This window comes from Odocoileus virginianus, chromosome 6 (assembly GCF_023699985.2).
Source record: "Odocoileus virginianus isolate 20LAN1187 ecotype Illinois chromosome 6, Ovbor_1.2, whole genome shotgun sequence".
Lineage (NCBI taxonomy): Eukaryota > Metazoa > Chordata > Mammalia > Artiodactyla > Cervidae > Odocoileus > Odocoileus virginianus.
Window position 1 is genome coordinate 71,123,696 of NC_069679.1, and position 19,966 is coordinate 71,143,661.

The window sequence follows — 19,966 nt, forward strand, 5'->3', positions numbered from 1 at the left end:
TGTTATAGGAAATCGGTGGTATTCTTTGCTCTGCTTTCCTCCTGCAGCTTAATTGCTTACACGGAACAGTACATGGAATATGACCCTTTGATCACACCAGCTGAGCCGTCCAATCCCTGGATCAGTGATGATATTGCTTTATGGGACATAGAGATGAGGTAAAAAAAAAAAATTGTTTTAATGTTTGGAAGTGGGGGGAGGGCACAATGCATGAGATCATGAGATTATTATTATACCCTATCTTAATTTGACTTTTTTTATCAATAGAACAGAAACTCCTCATGTAACCACCCAAATGATTTCCTTGCCCATGGTTTCTACCTCTTCATAGCTTTTTATGTGTATCCTTTATGGCTTCCCTCTGACCTCTCTCTGATTGCATGGATCTTACGATAACTGGGACAGTCTGTCACAGTTGCTAGTTCTGACTGCTGGAGGGCAAGAATCTGTGGATCATTTGCTTTTCATACATTAGCAACAACAACAATAATAGCTAGCATTTACTCTGTACTTGGCCTCTACTAAGTATCTTCCAGTGAGTCACCACAACAGGTAGACATTATTATTCTCACAATTGAACAGATGGAAAACAGGAGTTAATGGACTTGCCCAAGGTCACACAGCAAGAAGGTGGTAGAACCTTCTGGGTTCTAGGATTAGAACCCAGGCAGAGGGCCCCAGAGCTGTGGTCTTCATCTCTCTGCTCTTCTGGAGTAGCAGGCACAATGGTTCCATTCAGAAGTTCCTTATGGACAAGAGAAAAGTGAAAGCGTTAGTTGCTCAGTCTGACTCTTTGCGACCCCATGGACTGCAGCCCTCCAGGCCCCTCTGTCCATGGAACTCTCCAGGCAAGAATACTGGAGTGGGTTGCCATGTCCTTCTCCAGGGGATCTTCCCACCTGCAGGGATTGATCCTAGGCTCCTGCATTGCAGGAGGATTCTTTACTGTCTGAGCCGCCAGGGAAACCCATACAGATGAGAGAACCTGGTGTGTTTACTTAATAGCGGATGAACTAAAGCCCAGGGGGGTCTTCAGCCATGTTGGAGATTACAGAAGGAGCCCAGTATGTCGTGCCTTTGCATCTGCTGCCCCTTGGCTAAACAGTTCTTTATTTTCTTCTTCATTTCTTTGTATCTCTCTCATTAACTTCCACCCTTGTCTTTCACTGATCAGAGAATCACTGTTTCTGTTCATTGTTTCATTACCCCAATCACTGTTCAGAGCAGATCAGTCCTTTCAGATAATTTGGGGTACTACTGGTTTTCATAAATGAAGGTCTTGGTTTTCAACTTTCACTGTATATTAGAACCACCTGGAGAGCTTATTTTTAAAAATACCAGTGCCTAGTCCCCTCTCCATGTCACTTAAGTAATAATTTCCGGCAGTGGTGCACTGTTTGTTTTTTTAAGTTTATGCTAATGTACAGGCCTGATCTGAAAGCCCAACCTTTCCTTAGCCTGATGTTCCTGCAGCCAGGTGAGGCACTCTGCTTCAGGCCCTGACGGGGTTTAAGTTATTCAGTTTGCTCTCCACGGCGCACCCCAAGAAGGCCACTCTTCTCCCATCTGTTGAGGGATCTTAGGGGAACACGAAGAGATCTGCAGAAACCAGTGAGAAGTAGGAGGAAACCTCAGCATCTTCAGAAGTCTCCCTGCCTTGCTGAGATGTTTTCTATCCATATTAGCTCTACCTCACCTAGGTTACACAGGCACCACCCTCTGGCTTTACTTCCCATGTGAGAAGCTGGCCAGAAAATGTTCCCCTTTTATTTAGAGACCCTCTCGGCCCAGGGAACCTATGTCTCATATTTCTGAGTTTCTCCCCTATGTCCCCCCATTCAGTACTTACCAACTGCCTCTACTTCCAGTCTAGCTGCTCAGGGCTTGGGATTTTCCCAGGCTTCTGCTGGGAACACCCAGTTACCTTATTCCCAGATGGCCCCGCCGGAAGCCTAGGTGGCCCACGATCAGTTTTGTCACCAGTCCACCTGCTTCATAAGTTCCCAAAGTTCCTCAACATTTATCCTCTGCTGGTAGGGAATTTATTTGCCTCTTACACTCTATGTTTTATTTTGTTTTTAATATTTCACTGAACTCCAGATTCTTATCTGTTCCCCCCTCCTGGGCCACTCTCACAGACCCTCACATGGCTGGCTTCCCTTTTCATTCAAGCCTCACTCAACATTGGTGTCTTTTTCTCAGAAAGGTCTTCGGTGACCACTCACACTGTAGTGGCCACCCCACATCCATCCAGTCTTTCTAGATCACATCCTCCTCCTGGATCTCTTTCTAAATAAGACTTACAGTTATTTTAGCATCTAGTCGTATGTCCGGCATGTAGTAGGGACTCAGGAAGTATAGGTTAGATGGAGGGTGAATGGAAAAGTGACCATTTTGTTGGAAATGCTGTTGGCATCTGGGAAAGGAAGCGAGGTTAAGTGTGTGAATTTAATTCACCTTGATGACATTGGGATTTCCTCCTTCTTTCTTGAAAGTCAACAACAACAACAAAAAAAGGCAAAAAGCATGATAGTTTGGGAAGATGGTGGCCACCTGGCCTGTTGGTTTATTCAAACGTATCAGCACTTTGTCCCCAAGGGATTCACTGCCCCCACAAGTAGGTTCTGCCTCTGTTTTTACAGCTAAGGCTTCTATTGTAATCATAATATCTGACCTAACACCTACACTTTTCTGTTCATCTTCAAGCTAGTTAGGCAGATACAAGGGAGAAGGAAGAGAAGCTATGAGGCCCTCTTTCTCCTCCCAGCAGGACATTCCCACCCAGTCAGACGCTGGCAGTGATTGGGAACCTGCCTCTGGTGATAGGGAGTCAGGGATCAACACCAACATGCTTCTTCAGTCTAGAGATCAAACAGCCTTTGTGCATGAAACAAAGGCTGAAGGTGACCAGCAAAATAATCAAAGGTCATCTTTTTCTCAGTTTCCATTTCATTTAGTTTAACTAATAAATAGCATTGAGACCTACTATCTTCTAAGTAAGAAAGTCTCTCCAGATATCACGTAGTGAGGTGAATAACGTGCAGTCTTACCTCCCGGCTCCAAGATTCCTCCTCGTTGGCAAAGGACATCAATGTCACTTGGGGCACAGAGTCAGGCCCTAAGGGCAGGCGTGTTAGCAGAGACTCAACAACAAGTGGAGAGGTTGTGCCCCGTAAGAAAATGAGATGCATGTACTTTTTGTCCCCAGGAGGGGAGACCTCAGGGCAGTGAAAAGTGAGGGTGGAGAGAGGAGCAGAGAGACCAGAGAGAGCAAGCCTCCATTCAGAGCCATGAAAACCCCTAGTGCTGAGGTGTCCGAGGACTTTTCAGTGTGGGAATACTGAATGTGTGATTTCTAAATTGCCTGCTGCTGGATGGTGCAATGTGTGCCCCCTTCTCAAGACCCTTCAACTTCAGTAAAGGATTCTACCCTCTCAAACACTTCATGTGAAGTTGGTTTTTGGTGAAGGTGGGTGAAGCGGTGTCAAGAGTCGAGGCAGAGTGGGAGACAGCGGGGCTTCTTGGGACTTCATGCTCATCTGAGGTGGGCTGTGATTTCTCCTGGGCGTGAGTAAATGGGTACAGATGCTTTACAATGCCCAGGGCAGAGGGCATCACAGATAATGTCTGGATTCTACAGAGATGAACATACTGTCTCGGCCATGTAGGGTTTATAGACAAACCAGCCGAAGACAACCGTGGGCATTAATAGAATAATTGGCAGGATGATGCAGAGTGTAGCATAGACAGTAAGAAATTGTGCTTTAATCCTCTCTCCTTCTCAGACAAACTGTTAGATCTAGAAATCCAAGAATGAGAAAGGGAATGTTCAGAGGGCAATACAAAACTGCCTTTTTAAAGGATATTCATGAAGTCTACTCAGTGAAAATTCTGAGAAGTCAAATTTAAATAAAGAAAATAGTGATTGCCAGGGCTCATCACTGAGGAAGAATCAGCCCCAAATTGCCAGATCTCAGTTGGAGAGAACGCTGTCATCTCAGGGCTTTCCTGATAGCTCAGTTGGTAAAGAATCCGCCTGCAATGCAGGAGACCCCAGTTTGATTCCTGGGTCGGGAAGATTCACTGGAGAAGAAATAGGCTACCCACTCCAGTATTCTTGGGCTTCCCTTGTGGTTCGGCTGGTAAAGAATCAGCCTGCAATGCGGGAGACCTGGGTTCCATCCCTGAGTTGGGAAGATCCCCTGGAGAAGGGAAAGGCTATACCAGTATTCTGGCCTGGAGAATTTCATGGACTGTATAGTCCATGGGGTCGCAAGAGTCAGACACGACTGAGTGACTTTCACTTGACTTCACTTCACTTCACTGTCATCTGAATACCACCAGGAAAGTGTCCCCAGGAAGATGCCATCAGCCAGATAGTGGCTCTAACAAGAACCTGGCATTGCCTGCAGGATTAGGGTTCATGATTTGCCCTCACCACATGATATAGGTCTGACTTTCTCTCTCTGCTGGGCAACAGGCACATGAGTAAAGAGTTACAAGGAACCTAGCTCATCCTATTTGGTCAAAGGCATCCACTCCCAACCAGCCTGATCTGCTGCTAGGCAGAGGCCATCCCTGAGCTGCTCAGCAAGTTTGATAAAAATGTACATCCATGATATTAGTCAATCTCCCTCCCTATGGTAGTCAGTCCCTATATATGGCCCCATCAGTGCTTTCTTCATTGTATGCAGGGATTGCTTCCTCCATGGAAAGGGGACACCTCCCTCCCTTTTCATCCAGACTGACCTTGATGCCTTATTTAACCAACAGAGTATGGTGGGAGTAACATTCTGAAAACAGGTCATAAAACAGCTCTTGATCATTTGAGACATTTACTCCTAAGACATTCTTTTTTAAAATGTTTTGGCTATGAGAAACCCAAGCAATTAGGGAGATCATGGAGGTTGACAGCCTTGGCTGAGCTTCTGGCCAAAACCAGCATCATCTGCCATGTGATGAGCCATCTGGGATGTCCAATCCAGTCCACCCTTCAGATGACACCACCCCCAGCTGCCATCCATCGACAACTCTTGAGAGACCCCAAGTGAGAAACTTCCATCTGAGCCCAGTCAACCCATGGGATGTTGAGAGAGAATAAATTGTTGTTTTAAGCCACTGAGTTTGAAGATGGTTTAACAAACAATAGGACCACTCCTTGTTGAAGTATTAGGACCCTTAGGTTTTCTTGGAGCATTAAGTAATATTGTGATTGTTCCTCCAATAACCTTGGTCTTGAGATGGACTCATTGGTTATTTACTCTTTAAGGAACAATCCCTCATTTCATAAATTTTCCAGTAACTCAAAACCTTTTGAAGATAGCTGGATGTTTTTATAGATAGATGCTTATTCTGAATCTGTCTTTATTGTTCTCGATTTGGGCAAACAGCTAGAATGAAAGACAGACTCCCTGGGAGAGCCACCTGTCTTGGCTGTGTTAATTTGGGCTGTTCAGTGGGAGGCAGGAATTGGTGAGAAGCAATGGGCACGGAAGAGAAATTAGAGTAGGAAAAAGTCATCCAGCTAGCAATTAGAAATATAAGGACACATCAATGTCAATATAAGGACACATCATCCACACATTACTGTACACATTTTCTTACTGATTTCCCTTTAGTGCTAAACACTTGCTGTGTGAAAAGCACTATGATAAATACAAAGATGTGGTCTCTGCCCTCAGAGAGCTCACAAGATAGCTGCAGAGACAATGACATAAACTCTTTAAAAGTCAAGTGATGGTACAAAACCATAATTAGAGATGTGTCATGAGAAAGCCTTTCTATACAATGGATGAAAATAGAGGGGCTGTGAGTTCCATGGATTATCTGAGTGAAGCCAAAGGAAAGTTATTATACCAGTCACCCGGGGATAAATGTCCAGAGATAACTTTTCAGAATTATTTTATAACCACAGAGAACATTCCATGGTAGCAACATGTTCACATCTGACCTTGAGCCTTCAAAGGGATGATGCTTGGAAATAACCAAGAGGTACAAGAAAGACATGTATAGAAATGTTGTATCCAAGAAGCATTTAATAGAATAGACCCCAATGACCAGATTATTAGAAGAAAAGGAGCAGATGTAGGGTGTCCAGACACAGAAATAGGATTGTGAATAATGAATAATTGAAGGAACCCAGATGTACTAGGTTGAATAGTGTCACCTAAAAATTCAAGTCCTTCCCAGAATCTCAGAATGTGACTTTATTTGGAAACAGGACCATTAAAGATGTGATTAGTTAAGGTGAGGTCATCCTGGGATTGAGTAAACAATCCAATATGTTGCTGTTGTTGTTTAGTGGCTAAGAGTTGTGTCCAACTCTTTTTTCAACCCCATGGACTGTAGATCGCCAGGCTCCTCTGTCCATGAGATTCCCAAGGCAAGAATATTGGAGTGAGTTGCTGTTTTCTGCACAGGGGATCTTCCCAACCCAGGGATTGAACCCTAGTTGACTGCATTGGCAGGCAGGTTCTTTACCACTGAGCCACCAGGGAAGTCCAATCCAATATGACTGATAAGGAGAGAAAACAGAAACACTGGCGCATACAGAGTAAATGCCATGTGAAAAACCAGGTACAGAGACAGAATACCATGTGATGACAGAGGCAGAGATTGCAGTAATGCATGAGCAGGCCATGGATGCCAAGGATTTCTGGCAGCATCAGAAGCTAAGAGGAAGGCATGGAACAGGTTTTCCTCTAGAGCCTTCAGAGAGAGTGTGGCCCAATTAACTCCTTGACTTCAGATTTCTAGCCTTCAGAGCTGTGAGAGAATACATTTCTATTTTAAGCCTTCCAGTTTGTTGGTATGTTGGCCAACTAGGAAACCACCACACCAGGGCAGCCTATCTCTCCAAAACCCCTTGTTTCTGCTGAAGGCTGGGTTTGCAGCATTCTGTATGTCCAAACATCTGTCCTAGGCTTCTGATTCTGCATCTAGTGACACCCCTGGCTCTCTGGCTTACTCCCAAAATGGCCCTTATCCTCCACCAGCCTTCCCCTGCCACCACCAAGGAAGCTGGTGGGATGAATGCGGACTCACTGCTTGCAAACCAGAAAGTGGTGACACTGGTGGTGGACGTGTGTCCATAACGCAGTCACTTCAAAGACTGAGCAACTTTCCACACCTGGCTGTCTGGACACAGCCACTGATTGGGGTACAGCTGTCATCAACACCATCCCCGAAGAGCCCTGCAACCTTGGTGGCCATCCCAGGTCACAGCATGACCCTAGCAGAAGCAGATGCGTTCCTGCAGCTCGGTGGGGCTTCCATTTACTGCTCGCCTCGACCCCAGGGTGGGGATAGTAACAGCGCTTTTTGTCCTCTGGAAAGCTGTTGAGTTTGATTCTGTGGCTTGAGTTTGAGAGAATCTAGGATCTGTCTTCTTGGCTCTTTACAGAAAGCCCAGCCTGGAACTTTGGGAAATGATCTTTCTTGAAATTCCTCATTGTTGGTGGCTCAAATGGTAAAGAATCTGCCTGCAATGTGGGAGACCTGGGTTTGATCCCTGGGTTGGGAAGATCCTCTAGAGGAGGGCATGGTAACCCACTCTAGTCTTCTTGCCTGAGAAATTCCATAGAAGACACCATAAAAAAGTTTGTGTCTATTTTTAAAAAGAAGGGAAATATGTGGATGTCATTGCGGTACACTGTGCTACAGTGCAGGGCTCACAGCTTAGTGCTTGCAGATAAAATGCACCTTGTTCACATCATTTGCTGAGGGTACAGTGTGGTGGTTCTGAACCCTGTGGGCAAGAGCCTTTTAATGTGGCTAGCATTCATTCCACACCAACATGCTTTCTGTTTCCACCTTCCGTCCTTGGCAACAGAGCTTCATGGGGAGAATATGTTTGGACTTGAGGAGTGAAGAGATGGCTACTGTTGAGCTCCTGCAAAAAGCCTGAAAATGAATGGAATATTTTCTCCACCAGTTTTTGAAGTTTTCTTGTTTCAAGCCAAGTGGCAATGAAGCTGTTCTGTGCTGTGCTTAGTCGCTCAGTTGTGCCGGACTCTTTGCAACCCCAAGGACTATATAGCCCGCCGGATTCCTCTGTCCATGGGGATTCTCCAGGCAAGAATACTGGAGTGGGTTGCCATGCCCTCCATGACAATGAAGCTACAGACTGCATTATTTGGCTCTCCAGAGATATACCTTCACCACCCTAGAATTTAACATTATGCTTTTGACTTTTGTTGAAAGTATTTAGTTCACAGACACATGCTGTTATCTCCCACTCAAGTGGTGGACCAGCAGTGGAATCTTAGCCCCACCTCAGACACATAGAATTGGAATTCCCAGCTTAACAAGATCCCTGAGTGATTTAAGTGCACATTAAACTCTGAAAAGTTTGCATGTTATGAGAAAACCCAAATGAACTTTTTGGCAATCCAATAGCTGTATGTAAAAGTTTCCTGCACTTTTTTTAAAAAATAAAGGTATCAGAAATATCATTCATTGTGTTTCAGTGCCCCTTATGTAAAGACTTGTGAGACAATTCCTCTTATAATTCAATACTAGAGCAAAAGTAGTCTTTACTGACAAACTTACATATTACCTCTTTCAAATGTTGAGAGTGGTGTAATCCATTCAAATCTCTCTTTGTCTTGGCTCCAAGGAAGCTCTAAAAATTTTTTTGTTCACTGGCAGTAGTTCCCCTAGCCTAGGTTTTCTGGTATAATAACCATCCCCCACTAAGACTTATCATCACTTGTTTTTATTACTATTCTTTCCTATATTTGGGTTTCCCTGGTGGCTCAGTGGTAAAGAACCCACCTACCAATACAGGAGATATGGGTTCGATCTCTGGGTTGGGAAGATCTCCTGAAGGAGGAAATGGCAACCCACTCCAGTATGCTTGCCTGAGAAATCCCATGGACAGTGGAACTTAGTGAGCTACAGTCCATGGGGTCACAAAAGAGTTGGATATGATGTAGCAACTAAACAACACCACCCAAGACTTACCATCACTGCTTCTTATTATTATACTTGCCTATGTTTAAGGGTTTGGGGATTTTGTTATTGTTGTTTTGGTTTTGTAATTGTGTGTTCTTGTAAACCTCTGATTCTTTCTGGACCTAAATTAAACATCAATAAATCAATGGATATCAAAAGGGGGGGGGGATAAATATTGCTAGACCAATGTGTCTTAGAGTTTAATGTGCACTTAAATCACCCAGGGATCTTGCTAAGCTGTGGATTTCAATTCCATGGGCCTGAGATGGGTCCTGAGATTACGCTGCTGGTCCATAGACTACCCCTTGAGTGAGAGATAGCAGTATATAGCTCATGAACTAGAAACCTATTGCTGCTTGAAGAAGTCAGAGGAGTAAATACAGCAAAGGAACTGTAAATGGAAAGACAGAAGCGGAAGGAAATATTTTCATCTTCTAACACCAAATGAATAAGAACAACTCTCTGTCCCCCCTCCCTACACTTTGGTTTGGAGAGAGTCCCATGGATGTGAGGCAACATAGCAGAACTGAGAGCTGTGTTCTGGAACCACGCTGTCTGGACTTGAGCCTCAACTCCATCCCCTCCTACTGTGTCTTTGGGTAAATTGTCACCAGGCCTGAGTTTCCCTGTCAGCAAAATGGGGACAGTGTTAGTGCATTTTTCAGAGTAGTTTTAAGGACTCAGTGAGTTAACAGGTGTGAAGGCTGGGAACGATGCCTAGACCTTTGTAGACACTGTGCAGGTGCTGGTTAAATCAATGAATGGATGCAACATTCTGCTTCTAAGCACCTGTATTGGGTTTATCCAGGATGAGTTGACATAGTTCTGATCAGTTGAACATCACTTGGTTCTAAACTGGACTCTGTTCTTCCCCTGGGAATTGAGGAAGGGGCAGGAGGTGGGGGCAGCATCTTTGATGAAAGATCAGATTCACAAAGCATCCTCAGTTTTTAAGTGGAAAAAAAAAATGATGGAGTCAAGAGTTGGACCTATGACTGACAGGAGTGGCCCAGGGAAACCAAATCAGTAGAGTTTTTATACGTCCTGTAAGCAGCACTTGGCAAGCGTCCCCTCAATGTGGCCCCTTTCAAACACCTTCTTTAAAGAGACTTTTTACCCTTGGCTAGTGTTGGTCTACAAAAGTCTGCATTCAGGATTTATGCAGGTTTGATGGAATCTGTTACTTAAATGAGACATTTCCCTTTGGCCTGTGACAGCTAAATAAATTTGAGTTGTTGAAGAAACTGTGCCACAGGTTTCTGCCTGGTATTGACCACCTTTGTTCCCTCTCCCAAAGCAAAGAGCCCAGCCAGCAGCGAGTGAAGAGATGGGGCTTCTCTTTCGATGAGATCTTGAAGGACCAGGTGGGGCGGGACCAGTTTCTACGATTCCTGGAGTCGGAATTCAGTTCAGAAAACCTCAGGTACATCTCTCCAAGGTTTGAGTTGTGTGCAGAGAGTATATGAAGCAATTTGCATCATCAGTTTCTCTCACCACCTCCCTTTCTCAGTCAAATGTTATGGCTCAAATTCCAATTCCAATTAATGTGGCCAAGGTTAGAGAACAAACTTTATGTTCAAGCTTTATTATCACTGGATGAGCACCCACCAACACCACAATTTTTGGTTCTTTAAATCCAGATGACATGTGTTCAAGCTATTGGAAATGTGTCTTCAATAATAAGTCAATGGTCGAATGGATTTAATGACACCATCCTTTCACTAAAACCATAAAGCCATGGAATTCCATGGCAGAAAGGGAGCTCAGAGACCTTCCCCTTTAAAACTTTCCAGTCTCTGGGGTCCTGAATACTTGACAGGCTCACCAGAAGAAAGAGGGGTCAGTGGGCTCACTTCAGAATTTCAAAAAGTCACAGTAAAAACTGTTCAAGAACTGGAGACATACCTATAAAAGCTAATTAAAATATACTTTTCCTTTTGGGGGGAATTCTAGCAACTCCACGTAGTGGTTACTCTGGTCACTTGACGCCAGTGAAAACATTGATTGTTCTATTGGTCTATCAGTAATCAAGATGGGGGAAATGTACTAACGTGTTGATAGTTACTGTTTAGTAGGAAAAAAAAAAAACTTTCAAAACATGGCGTTCATTGTAAGAGAAAGGAAAGGGAGCTTGTAAAAAGGGGTAGGGATCATGGTCATGCAAAACTGAGTAACCCAGGATTTATTCAGGCTTTTATTGTATTAGATGTAGAGACAGAGACATACAGAAAATGTGACTTATCTAAGACCCTGACTCATCTTAGCCAAGTGATGGCTTCCCAGTGGGTGAGATGGAAATCTCAGGGTTTTCTTGGCACCAGGCTCTCTTTTACATACAAGGTTAATTTCCATCTTCCAATGGCATTTTTCCAAGGAGTAACTTTATTAATTTTTTTTTTACTTTAAAAAGATCATATGCTGTGAAGAAAAGACTGTGTGCTCTAGTGTTAATGTGCAAAATCCATGTTATATATTTGGAGTTGGAGACCATATCAGTCCCGTACATCAATCAAATGATATTTATCACACACCTATGCTGTGTCCAGCCCCCAAGAATCTGCTGAGGGGATGTAAGGAAGATAAGATGCATGATGTTTGCCTGCAGCAACCTTGTCAGTCCTTGAGGAAAACACACAAGAAATCCTTACATCATTAAATGAATATAAATGAGTGTAAACTCTGAGAACCATTTTGGTAATGTTTTCAAAACATCCTACCAGAGTAGACACATCATAAGCTGGGCTTTGAAGAGTGTACAAGATACTCATGTAGCAAAGAAAGAGGGAGGGGGGCTGCTCTCAGTTGAAAGACCCTGAGAGCAGAGCTGGGGACGGGGAGGTGACCCTCCCATACCACGCAGTCCTGGGAGGATGGGGAGATGCTGATTAACTGGAATAGCAAGGCTGTTCCAGGCAGCCGTGTACCTACTGTAAACCAGATAAGGTTGAATATCTGATTTCGGGTTATGACACAGAAGAGCTCTTTTCTTGTGCTGAGGCATTATTCTACTCTTTGCTTCAATTCCTAATTGAGTATCTGTAATAGAAGGCTTGAATCTAGACCTCTTTATCAGGATGGTGCTCAGACCAGCCTCCTAGGCCTGCAGGTGTCCTGGGGGTGGGGGGACCACCCCCTCTGTGGCCAGCATGCTATGCCAAGGCAGACTCTGCATGACTAGTCCAGCCTCAAACCCCATCCTCAACTTGGTCCCCATGAGCCAGCCCTGGGGGTTCTCCCTGTGTTCCCTGCTCATCCCTGTCCACGGGGTCCCCAAGATGGAGTGGTGTATGATTTGTGGTTTAGTCACAAAGTCATGTCCGACTCTGGGCAACCCCATGGACTGTAGCCAGGCTCCTCTGTCCATGGGATTTTCCAGGCAAGAATACTGGAGTGGGTTGCCACTTCCTTCTCCAGGGGATCTTCCCCACTCAGGGATTGAACCTGGGTCTCCTGTATTGCAGGTGGATTCTTTACCAACTGAGCTATTCCTAAAGCCCATGGAGCTGTATAGAGGCTCCCTTAACCTGGCTATTTCTCAGCCACCTGCACCATTGTGGAGATTTGGAAGGATGAACACAACATCCTGGTCCTTGTGAGGGGCCCCAGGGCAGGAACATCGACTGTTTCAGCGCTGCCTTGCCCTGTCTGAGTGTAGCCAGGACCATGCAATCCGCATGCGTTTCAGGCCAGGGGCGCACAGAGGAGGTATCCCTGGCAGGTGTCAGCGCTTCCTCCTGCCTTACCACCATACTCTGCCAGCCCCTCGCTCCAGGAGGGCTGCAGTCAGTCCTGGGTGAGAGTGCATGTGAGCGGGTGTGAGCATGCAGTAACTAATCTCCACCCCCAGCGTGAATGCAGAAATCCAGACTTAAAAGAGGGTCCCTTCTGATCCATGACAGCGGATAAAGGAAATAGAACAGCCTGAGATTAAAAAGTATAGCCCAAGAGCTTCTAAAATCCTCTCTGCAAGCCCAAATTCTACTTGTATGATATTCAGCATAATTGGATATATGGGGGAAGCTTTGGTTTTAAATCACACAACTTTAGGACTCTTGGGTCACCCAGAACCAGGTCCTTTCCTCCCCCTTCTTTTGGATCATTCCTGTGGCCACAGATCCCAGCTTGGCGTCTGCAGTGACCCAGGTCCTGAGGGTGCAGAGTTGAACGCATCTCACCCCTCACCCGGGGCATCCTCAAGGGGCCCTGTGGCGGCACCTCCCCTGTGGTCCCTGTGAAGGGTGGACGCCAGGGCCGTGCCTTGTGGCTCAGCTCGAGGACACTGCCCGTCTGTGGTGCTGGCCTCGCTGGCATGGTCCTTCCTCCCCCGGACTGGTCAAGCCCAGGCAGCTGGTCTTGGAGCAGGGCCGGGAAAGAGAGAGACTGACCGGGACTCAACTGGATCCACTGCAAAGGTTTTTCCACGTCTGTCTCCCCGAGCTCCTTTGCATCTCTCCAGTGAAAGGGGTACTTGGAGCGTGATGTTTTTGCATGACACCTAGAGAAATCTTGCCAGCTCACCATCCAAGTGGTTCAATCTCTGCCTGAGATTGAATACAGAGCAGAAGAGCCCCAAAGAGACATAGGTGTTGTTCTCACCACAGCAAAAGGTCACTCTGGATCCTTTAAGGAAAGATGTCTGTGATCATACAAGTTGACGCCTTCTTTCATCATTTTTTGGGGGCTGAGCCTGTGAGATGAGGCAGAGGCAACACCTCCAAGTATGGGAGGCCACGTGGCCAGGGCATTTGTGGCAGACACCAAGGCTCGTGGTTGTAGGCTGTTTGCAGCTCCCTGGGGTGAGCCCAGGGCTCCATTTGGATAGGGTGTGCACCGGGAGAGAGATGTTTGCTCAGAACCTCTAGAATGCATGCAAGGTGGGGCCTCTTGGTTCTGAAGCAGAGGGCCCCAGGGAGTGGTCTAGCTCGGTCCCTGTCTTTTCTCTGTAGTCAGACTTGGTCCCTCTTTTCTCTGTGTGTTTTCCTAGAAGGGTGACAGGAACCCCTTACCCCTTGCCACCTTTGCCCCCTCTCTTGCATACAAATCTTTTTTTTTTTTTTTTTTTTGGTTGTGCCGAGAGGCATGCAGGATCTTAGTTCATGCAGGATCTTAGTTCCCAGACCAGGGGTCGAACCCACGCCCCCTGCCGTGGAAGCGCAGGGTCTCAACCACCAGATCACCAGGGAAGTCCTACCACCTGCACAAGTCTTCATCCTCCCTGACTTGACCACCACTGCCACTCGGCAGGGCACGAGTTAAAAATCAAAACCCGCAGCCAAGAGCGTCCCCCGTACATTTTTTATGAGCTGTAACGTCTCCTGAGAGAACGTGGTTGTTCTTCTAACCTGCAGATTGATTATCCTGGTTCTACACACTGTCAGCTGAAGGGAGAAGCAATTAAAGAGAGCGCAGGAGTGTTAGCAGTTTGTCTTGGAGTGCTCCAGCCTCCCAGTTGCCCCGAGTCCTAGGAAGACCCCGGGAGGTGGGCCAGGCCCCGTGGGCTTCCCCGAGAACCCAACACATGGTTCATGGGGAGAGAGGTGCTCACACGGCACTTCGACAACCTGTGGCATTTCGGCCACTGCCTCGTGAAACATCTCTCAGCTCGGGTGGTGCTGCTGGTGGTGAGACTCCAGCCCAAGCAGAGACTAAGTCAAGTGACAACAGTTGTTCCTGAGTCTCTGTTGACCAGCAGAGGGCATAGAAGCCCTTCGTTCTTTGTGGAATTGCCTTTTCCCTGGGAACAAATGAAAAGCTGGGTTTTTCTAACACATGACAGTCCTAGTTGATGAGAAGATAGGTAAGCAAGAAACCAGGGCCTGGCCAGACCTCCCGGAAGGACGGAGCACCGCCCAATGCTTCATGGTTCCCCTTGTTGCAGCCAGCCTTGAGGAGGAGACCCCGTTCCATGTCAGCACCCCGGCCCCGCGGGAGACAGAGGCCTGGGGTAGCCCTGGACGGCCCTCAAGTCCCACCCACAGCTGCTCGGTCCGGGGCGGGGGGTCTGAGCCCAGGCTGCCTCCCCGAGAAGGCCAGTTGCCCCCGGCATTCCTAAGCCGGTGACGTGGATCCGATGTCAGCCCTGGGCTGCCTCCCCCGCCTCTGCCGACTCTGGCAAAGCAGGACAGGTGGTCTCCCTGGCACCCACGCACCCTCCCGGCCTGCCAGTCGCGACAGCCCTTCTGCAGCCAGAAGCCACAGCGGCTTATGCAGGGTGGGCGGGTCCGGGGCCGCTGACAGTCTCCTCCCCGCTGGCGTCCTGGAGGAGCAGCAGTACCTGCGGGCTTGTGATAAGAGCGGGACGCGCAGGCCTCAGTGGGCCTCCCATCCGTCTGCAAGAGATAGGCAAGGGGCGCTTCTAGGGCTCTTTCGAGGGGAGGGTGGCTGGGCAGCCGGGGCTCAGGCCCCCAGCTCAGGCCCGTGGGCTCACAGATGGCTGATACAAACCAAGCCTGTGAAAGTGAAAGTCGCTCAGTCACGTCTGACTCTTTGCGACCCCACAGACTATACATGGAATTCTCCAGGCCAGAATACTGGAGTGGGTGGGTAGCCTTTCCCTTCTCCAGGGGATCTTCCCAACCCAGGGATCGAACCCAGGTCTCCCACATTGCGGGTGGATTCTTTACCAGCTAAGCCACAAGGGAAACCAAGCCTGTACTGAATTTCAAACTGGCACAAAGCTTCTTCAAAGCCGGTGATGAGAAACACATATGGGATGTCAGGATGGTGTTGTGACAGCATTTTTACTGTCACCTGAGAGAGATAAGGCACATCATCTCCAAGGCAGTCAGAAGGCCAAGAGGGTCCCCATGCGTGCAGGGAGAGAAGACTGCTGTCTGGGGGGTGTCATCCCTCTTCTTCCCAGTCCTCCCCCTCCCCTTCCTCCCCCTCCAGCATGCCTGTTTCTTTTTACACTTTATTTTTAATTCTTGGTTTTATCTGATAAAGGGAACCTTTTAATTTTGTGTGTAAAAGTTGATTAAATTTGATTCAGAAATTTCCCTTCCCACCTGCTCCAGACTCCTCTATACCCAGCTGAGTGATGTGCATTAATGTGGCTCCCAACTCATTCTGCCAGAAGGACTGCTGAGGCCTCAGGAGTCATGGGGAGCCTGCGGCTTTCAGAAGCTGCAAGGTCTTTGGGGCCCCCCAGAGCTCCGTCTCAGAGCCGACTGAGACAAGGGACAGAAGGTGGCGCCCACATGACCCCGACTGAGGCATCAGGAAATCGCCCGGGCGTCATCATTTGTGTGGGAAATTGCAGAGTCCGGTAGGCTTGGGATGGACGCTGGCCCAAAGGAGTTGCTTCCAGCCAGGCCTCAGCCAGAAGTGACTCCCTAGGGCTGCCAGGGACTCACCAAGCTTCACGTCAGCCCTCCTTCCAGGCCTTTGAAAAACCAACACTAGCTCCTCTCTTTAGAGCCCATTTCCTGAATTTTACCTGCCCATCAAACATGGCCCTCTGGGAGAAGAAAACCTTTGTAGGTTCTGTCATCACCAGCTGACCATTTTCACTTGAAAGCACTTGGCCACCTCCTTCATTTCATGGCAGACCTTGGTGGGAGTGGCGGGGGGTGGTGGGCAGAGAGACCGAGGGAGCCTTAGGGAATGGCCAACGGGGTGGAGGAGCCCTCCCGGCTGAGCTTCAAGGACCCATCTGAACAACTGAACAGTTAACAGCCCCCTTTGAACTCTGGCCACCCCCACCCCCACCCCACCCCCAATCTGGACTCTGGTTGAAGACTGGCTACTGGCTACTGTTTCCCTCTCCCTGGGTAGCCAGAGGACATGATTACGAAAGACCTGACGTGAGCAGAAAGATAGAGGGCTGGTGTTAAAGGGCAAGTGAGGCCGATGTCAGTGGCAGGAGCCCCGGGCCCTTACCACCCAGGCTCCCCCAGACCTGTGGTCACCATGGGCTGCCCCTGCAGCGCCCACCCACGGGGCCTGAGAGCATTTCGGAGTGACACCGGGATGGGACGTGCTCAGACCCGTCCACATACCCCTCCGCCTGCTCTGTACCCACTGCGCCGGCAGGAGAGCGAGGCCCAGAAAGATACAGCGATGCCAAGAGAGCGCCACAGCTGGGACTTCCTCACCTTCCGGTTGAGTGAAGCCGGCGAGGCTCCTCCCTGCCTCTTGGTCTTGGCGAGGGAACCATGAGGGTTTTCTTTAGCGAGATCATCAGAATCCCAAATGGTAAATCAGGGGGAGAGTTGGAGCTCACGGAGCTCGTGTCTCTCACAAACACAGACCCAGAAGCAGAGACCCCGCCCCCGACCCCGCCCCCCAGCTGTCTCTCCTGGTGGAAATGAAGCTGCATTACCTGAGTTGGCCACTGGGTGGCACCTTTAGGCCATGCACAGGGCTTCACACACCTCTCTGAACAGCAACAGAAAAACATGCTTAACCTTTAAAAAAAAAAAAAAAAAGAGTGCCTCTTACTTTGGGTGAAATTCGATGACAGATTGAATGCACCTTCCTCCATGTCATGGTTCAGCTTCTCTTGTTCCTGCCCTTTCGTTGCCTTGAGTATGTGTGATTTCCTTGGCTGCAGGAACCACACAGCCGGGGACCTGTCCTCTCCTCTCGTTGATGGGGAAACTGGCCTGTTTTGTTCACAGGACACAAAATGTGCCACCCAGACCTGAGTCCTGCTGAAATCCCTCTCCAGGGTTGCCTTGGGAACCATCGTCACGACCCAGGGAGCTGTTGTCCAAGCTTTGGCCCTGGCTGCTGCTGTTCTCAGCAGAAAAGAGCTCACAGCACCCGCCAGCCCTCCAGCACCATGCAGATGCTGAGGGATTCATGAAAGGCAAATATAGCCGTGAGCAGAAGGCTTCTCTCTCCAGCAATCCCTGGAGAATCTTTTGTAGAGGGATCCCCGATATATGTCCCTTCAGCTTTGTTCCAGATGAACCCACCTGCAATCCATCAGACATTTATTGGGCACCTGTGCTGTGCTGAGTCGCTCAGTTGTGTCCAACTCTTTGCAAGCCCATAGACAGAGAAGCCTGGCAGGCTACAGTCCAAGCCCAGTCCTTGCCTGGATTCTCCAGGCAAGAATGCTGGAGTGGGTTGCCATGCCCTCCCCCAGGGAACATGCCGAACACCATGCCCACATTGATGCTGCAACTAGGCTATTTGTCCATCAACAGCATGTATGCTTGGGTCCTTCCAGCTCAAATATTCTTAATGGCTCCAAGATACTATTGCTTCTGGGATCTTTCTTTCCTTTGAATACCTCCAGCTTATCCCCACCAGATATGCAAAAGGGACTCACATTGTCTGGGTGGTGGCTTCTCTGTCAAACAGTGGTTCTCTCCCAAGGGTGAATTTACCTCCCAGAAGACATCTGGTAATGGCCAGAAACTTTCTGGTTGTCACAAGTGCAGAAAGGATGCCCCTGGCATCTGATGGGTCAAACCCAAGGTTGCTGCTACATATCTTTCTATGTACAGGGCGACTCTTCAAGAATTATCCAGCCCAAAATGGCAATAGTACTGAGGCTGCAAAACTGTGAGATAGAGAAAAATCTCTTTTTGGTAACCAGAAGCAAGGTGATCTTCTAACATGCATTTAGTGCAATGATGGAGCACCTTTGTATTCTCAGCAGTCCCTGCAGCCTTCATGACCTGGGACATGGCTACTGAGACAGCTGGGGCACACAGAATGAGTGCCATGCGATGTCAGTTCTGGGACCACGTCCAACAGAGCAGCTACTGACGGAGCCCCTGGAACGAGCTGTCCTTGTGCTTCTGTTTCAGGTTCTGGTTGGCAGTCCAAGATCTCAAGAAACAGCCCCTCCAGGATGTGGCCAGGAGGGTGGAAGAAATCTGGCAAGAGTTTCTGGCTCCCGGGGCCCCAAGCGCAATCAACCTGGATTCTCACAGCTATGAGATAACCAGTCAGAATGTCAAGGATGGAGGGAGATACACATTCGAAGATGCCCAGGTTTGCTCATCCCATCAAATAGTTCTGTCCCGAGATGTTCATGTGTCAACTCCACCACCCCACTCCTTGAACACACATCCAAAGTTGTATGTAGTTATAATCTCGGCCTTTATTTATGAGGCCATCAATGGGGACCATTCCAGGTGGATGCGCCGTGCAGTTCCAGGAGGACTGCTTTCCTAAATGAGTTACGTTATTATGTAGAAATAGACATTTACCATTATGTGTGTGTCTTTTCCAGGAAAATCTCAAAAGTGTTTTACAAAACCCGAAGTCCTATAGTAAGTCATGGTAGAATCTGGAAAGTAGAACCCAGCATCAGCAAGGTGGGGAGAGTGGGCTGGAGGGCCAGGGGTCAAGACCACGGTCATCCTGCAGTGATGTTTGGGAAGCACATCTGTATTCCATGCCTTGTGCCATATGATGAGATACCATCGGGAACAGACCAAAGTCCCTGCCCTTGAGGAAGTTAAAGGCTAGTGGGAGAGAAAGGCAGGGAAAAGGCAATGTCACCGATAAGTGAATGAGCTCTGGGGTGTAAGGAACCCATGGGTTGGCGGGCAGGGGGGTGACGGGGGGGACACACAACTCTGCACAGTACAGTTCGCACAGAGATGCTGGCAAAGCTGGTGGAGAAACAGAAGCTACCCTAACAAGCTTAACTTGAGGGCTGGGAGACACCATCTCTAGAGATAAACATCAGATCCGTTTCCCACTTCCTGGCCCCTAAATTTTGTTTCCTTCCACCATCCCACACCCGGTGACAGGGCTTAAGGTTTTGCTGTGTCTCCTCAACCCTTTTCATTTCTCGCACCTGTGGGGTCCCCAGGTGAGAACTGCCCTCCCATAGACATTATCATCTAACTTGGGAAACTCAGTCACTGGTGCAGATAATGGCATGAGAAGAGAAATGGTGTCCTCGCCATCCCAATTTGCCTTGTTATTTGCTCAGAATTTCAGAATGGATACACTTAGCAGCCTCCATGCCACAACTGTCTTTTCATGTGACCCCCTGGTCATGAGTCCACTGAATGCCTGGGCCAGGTAGATTTGGTTTTGT

The 19,966-nt window shown here is 48.0% G+C and overlaps 1 protein-coding gene across 7 annotated transcripts in view; it reads left to right on the forward strand.

Moving 5' to 3' along the window:
* The window catches only part of RGS6 (regulator of G protein signaling 6), a 595,863-nt gene that overhangs the window by 532,022 nt on the left and 43,875 nt on the right, over positions 1-19,966 (forward strand). For all 7 annotated transcript variants that reach the window (XM_070469576.1, XM_070469574.1, XM_070469577.1 and 4 more), the window contains exons 13-15: positions 48-158; positions 10,253-10,378; positions 18,720-18,906. In XM_070469576.1, coding sequence (XP_070325677.1) covers positions 48-158; positions 10,253-10,378; positions 18,720-18,906 — 424 coding nt within the window. The remainder of the gene's footprint in view (positions 1-47; positions 159-10,252; positions 10,379-18,719; positions 18,907-19,966) is intronic.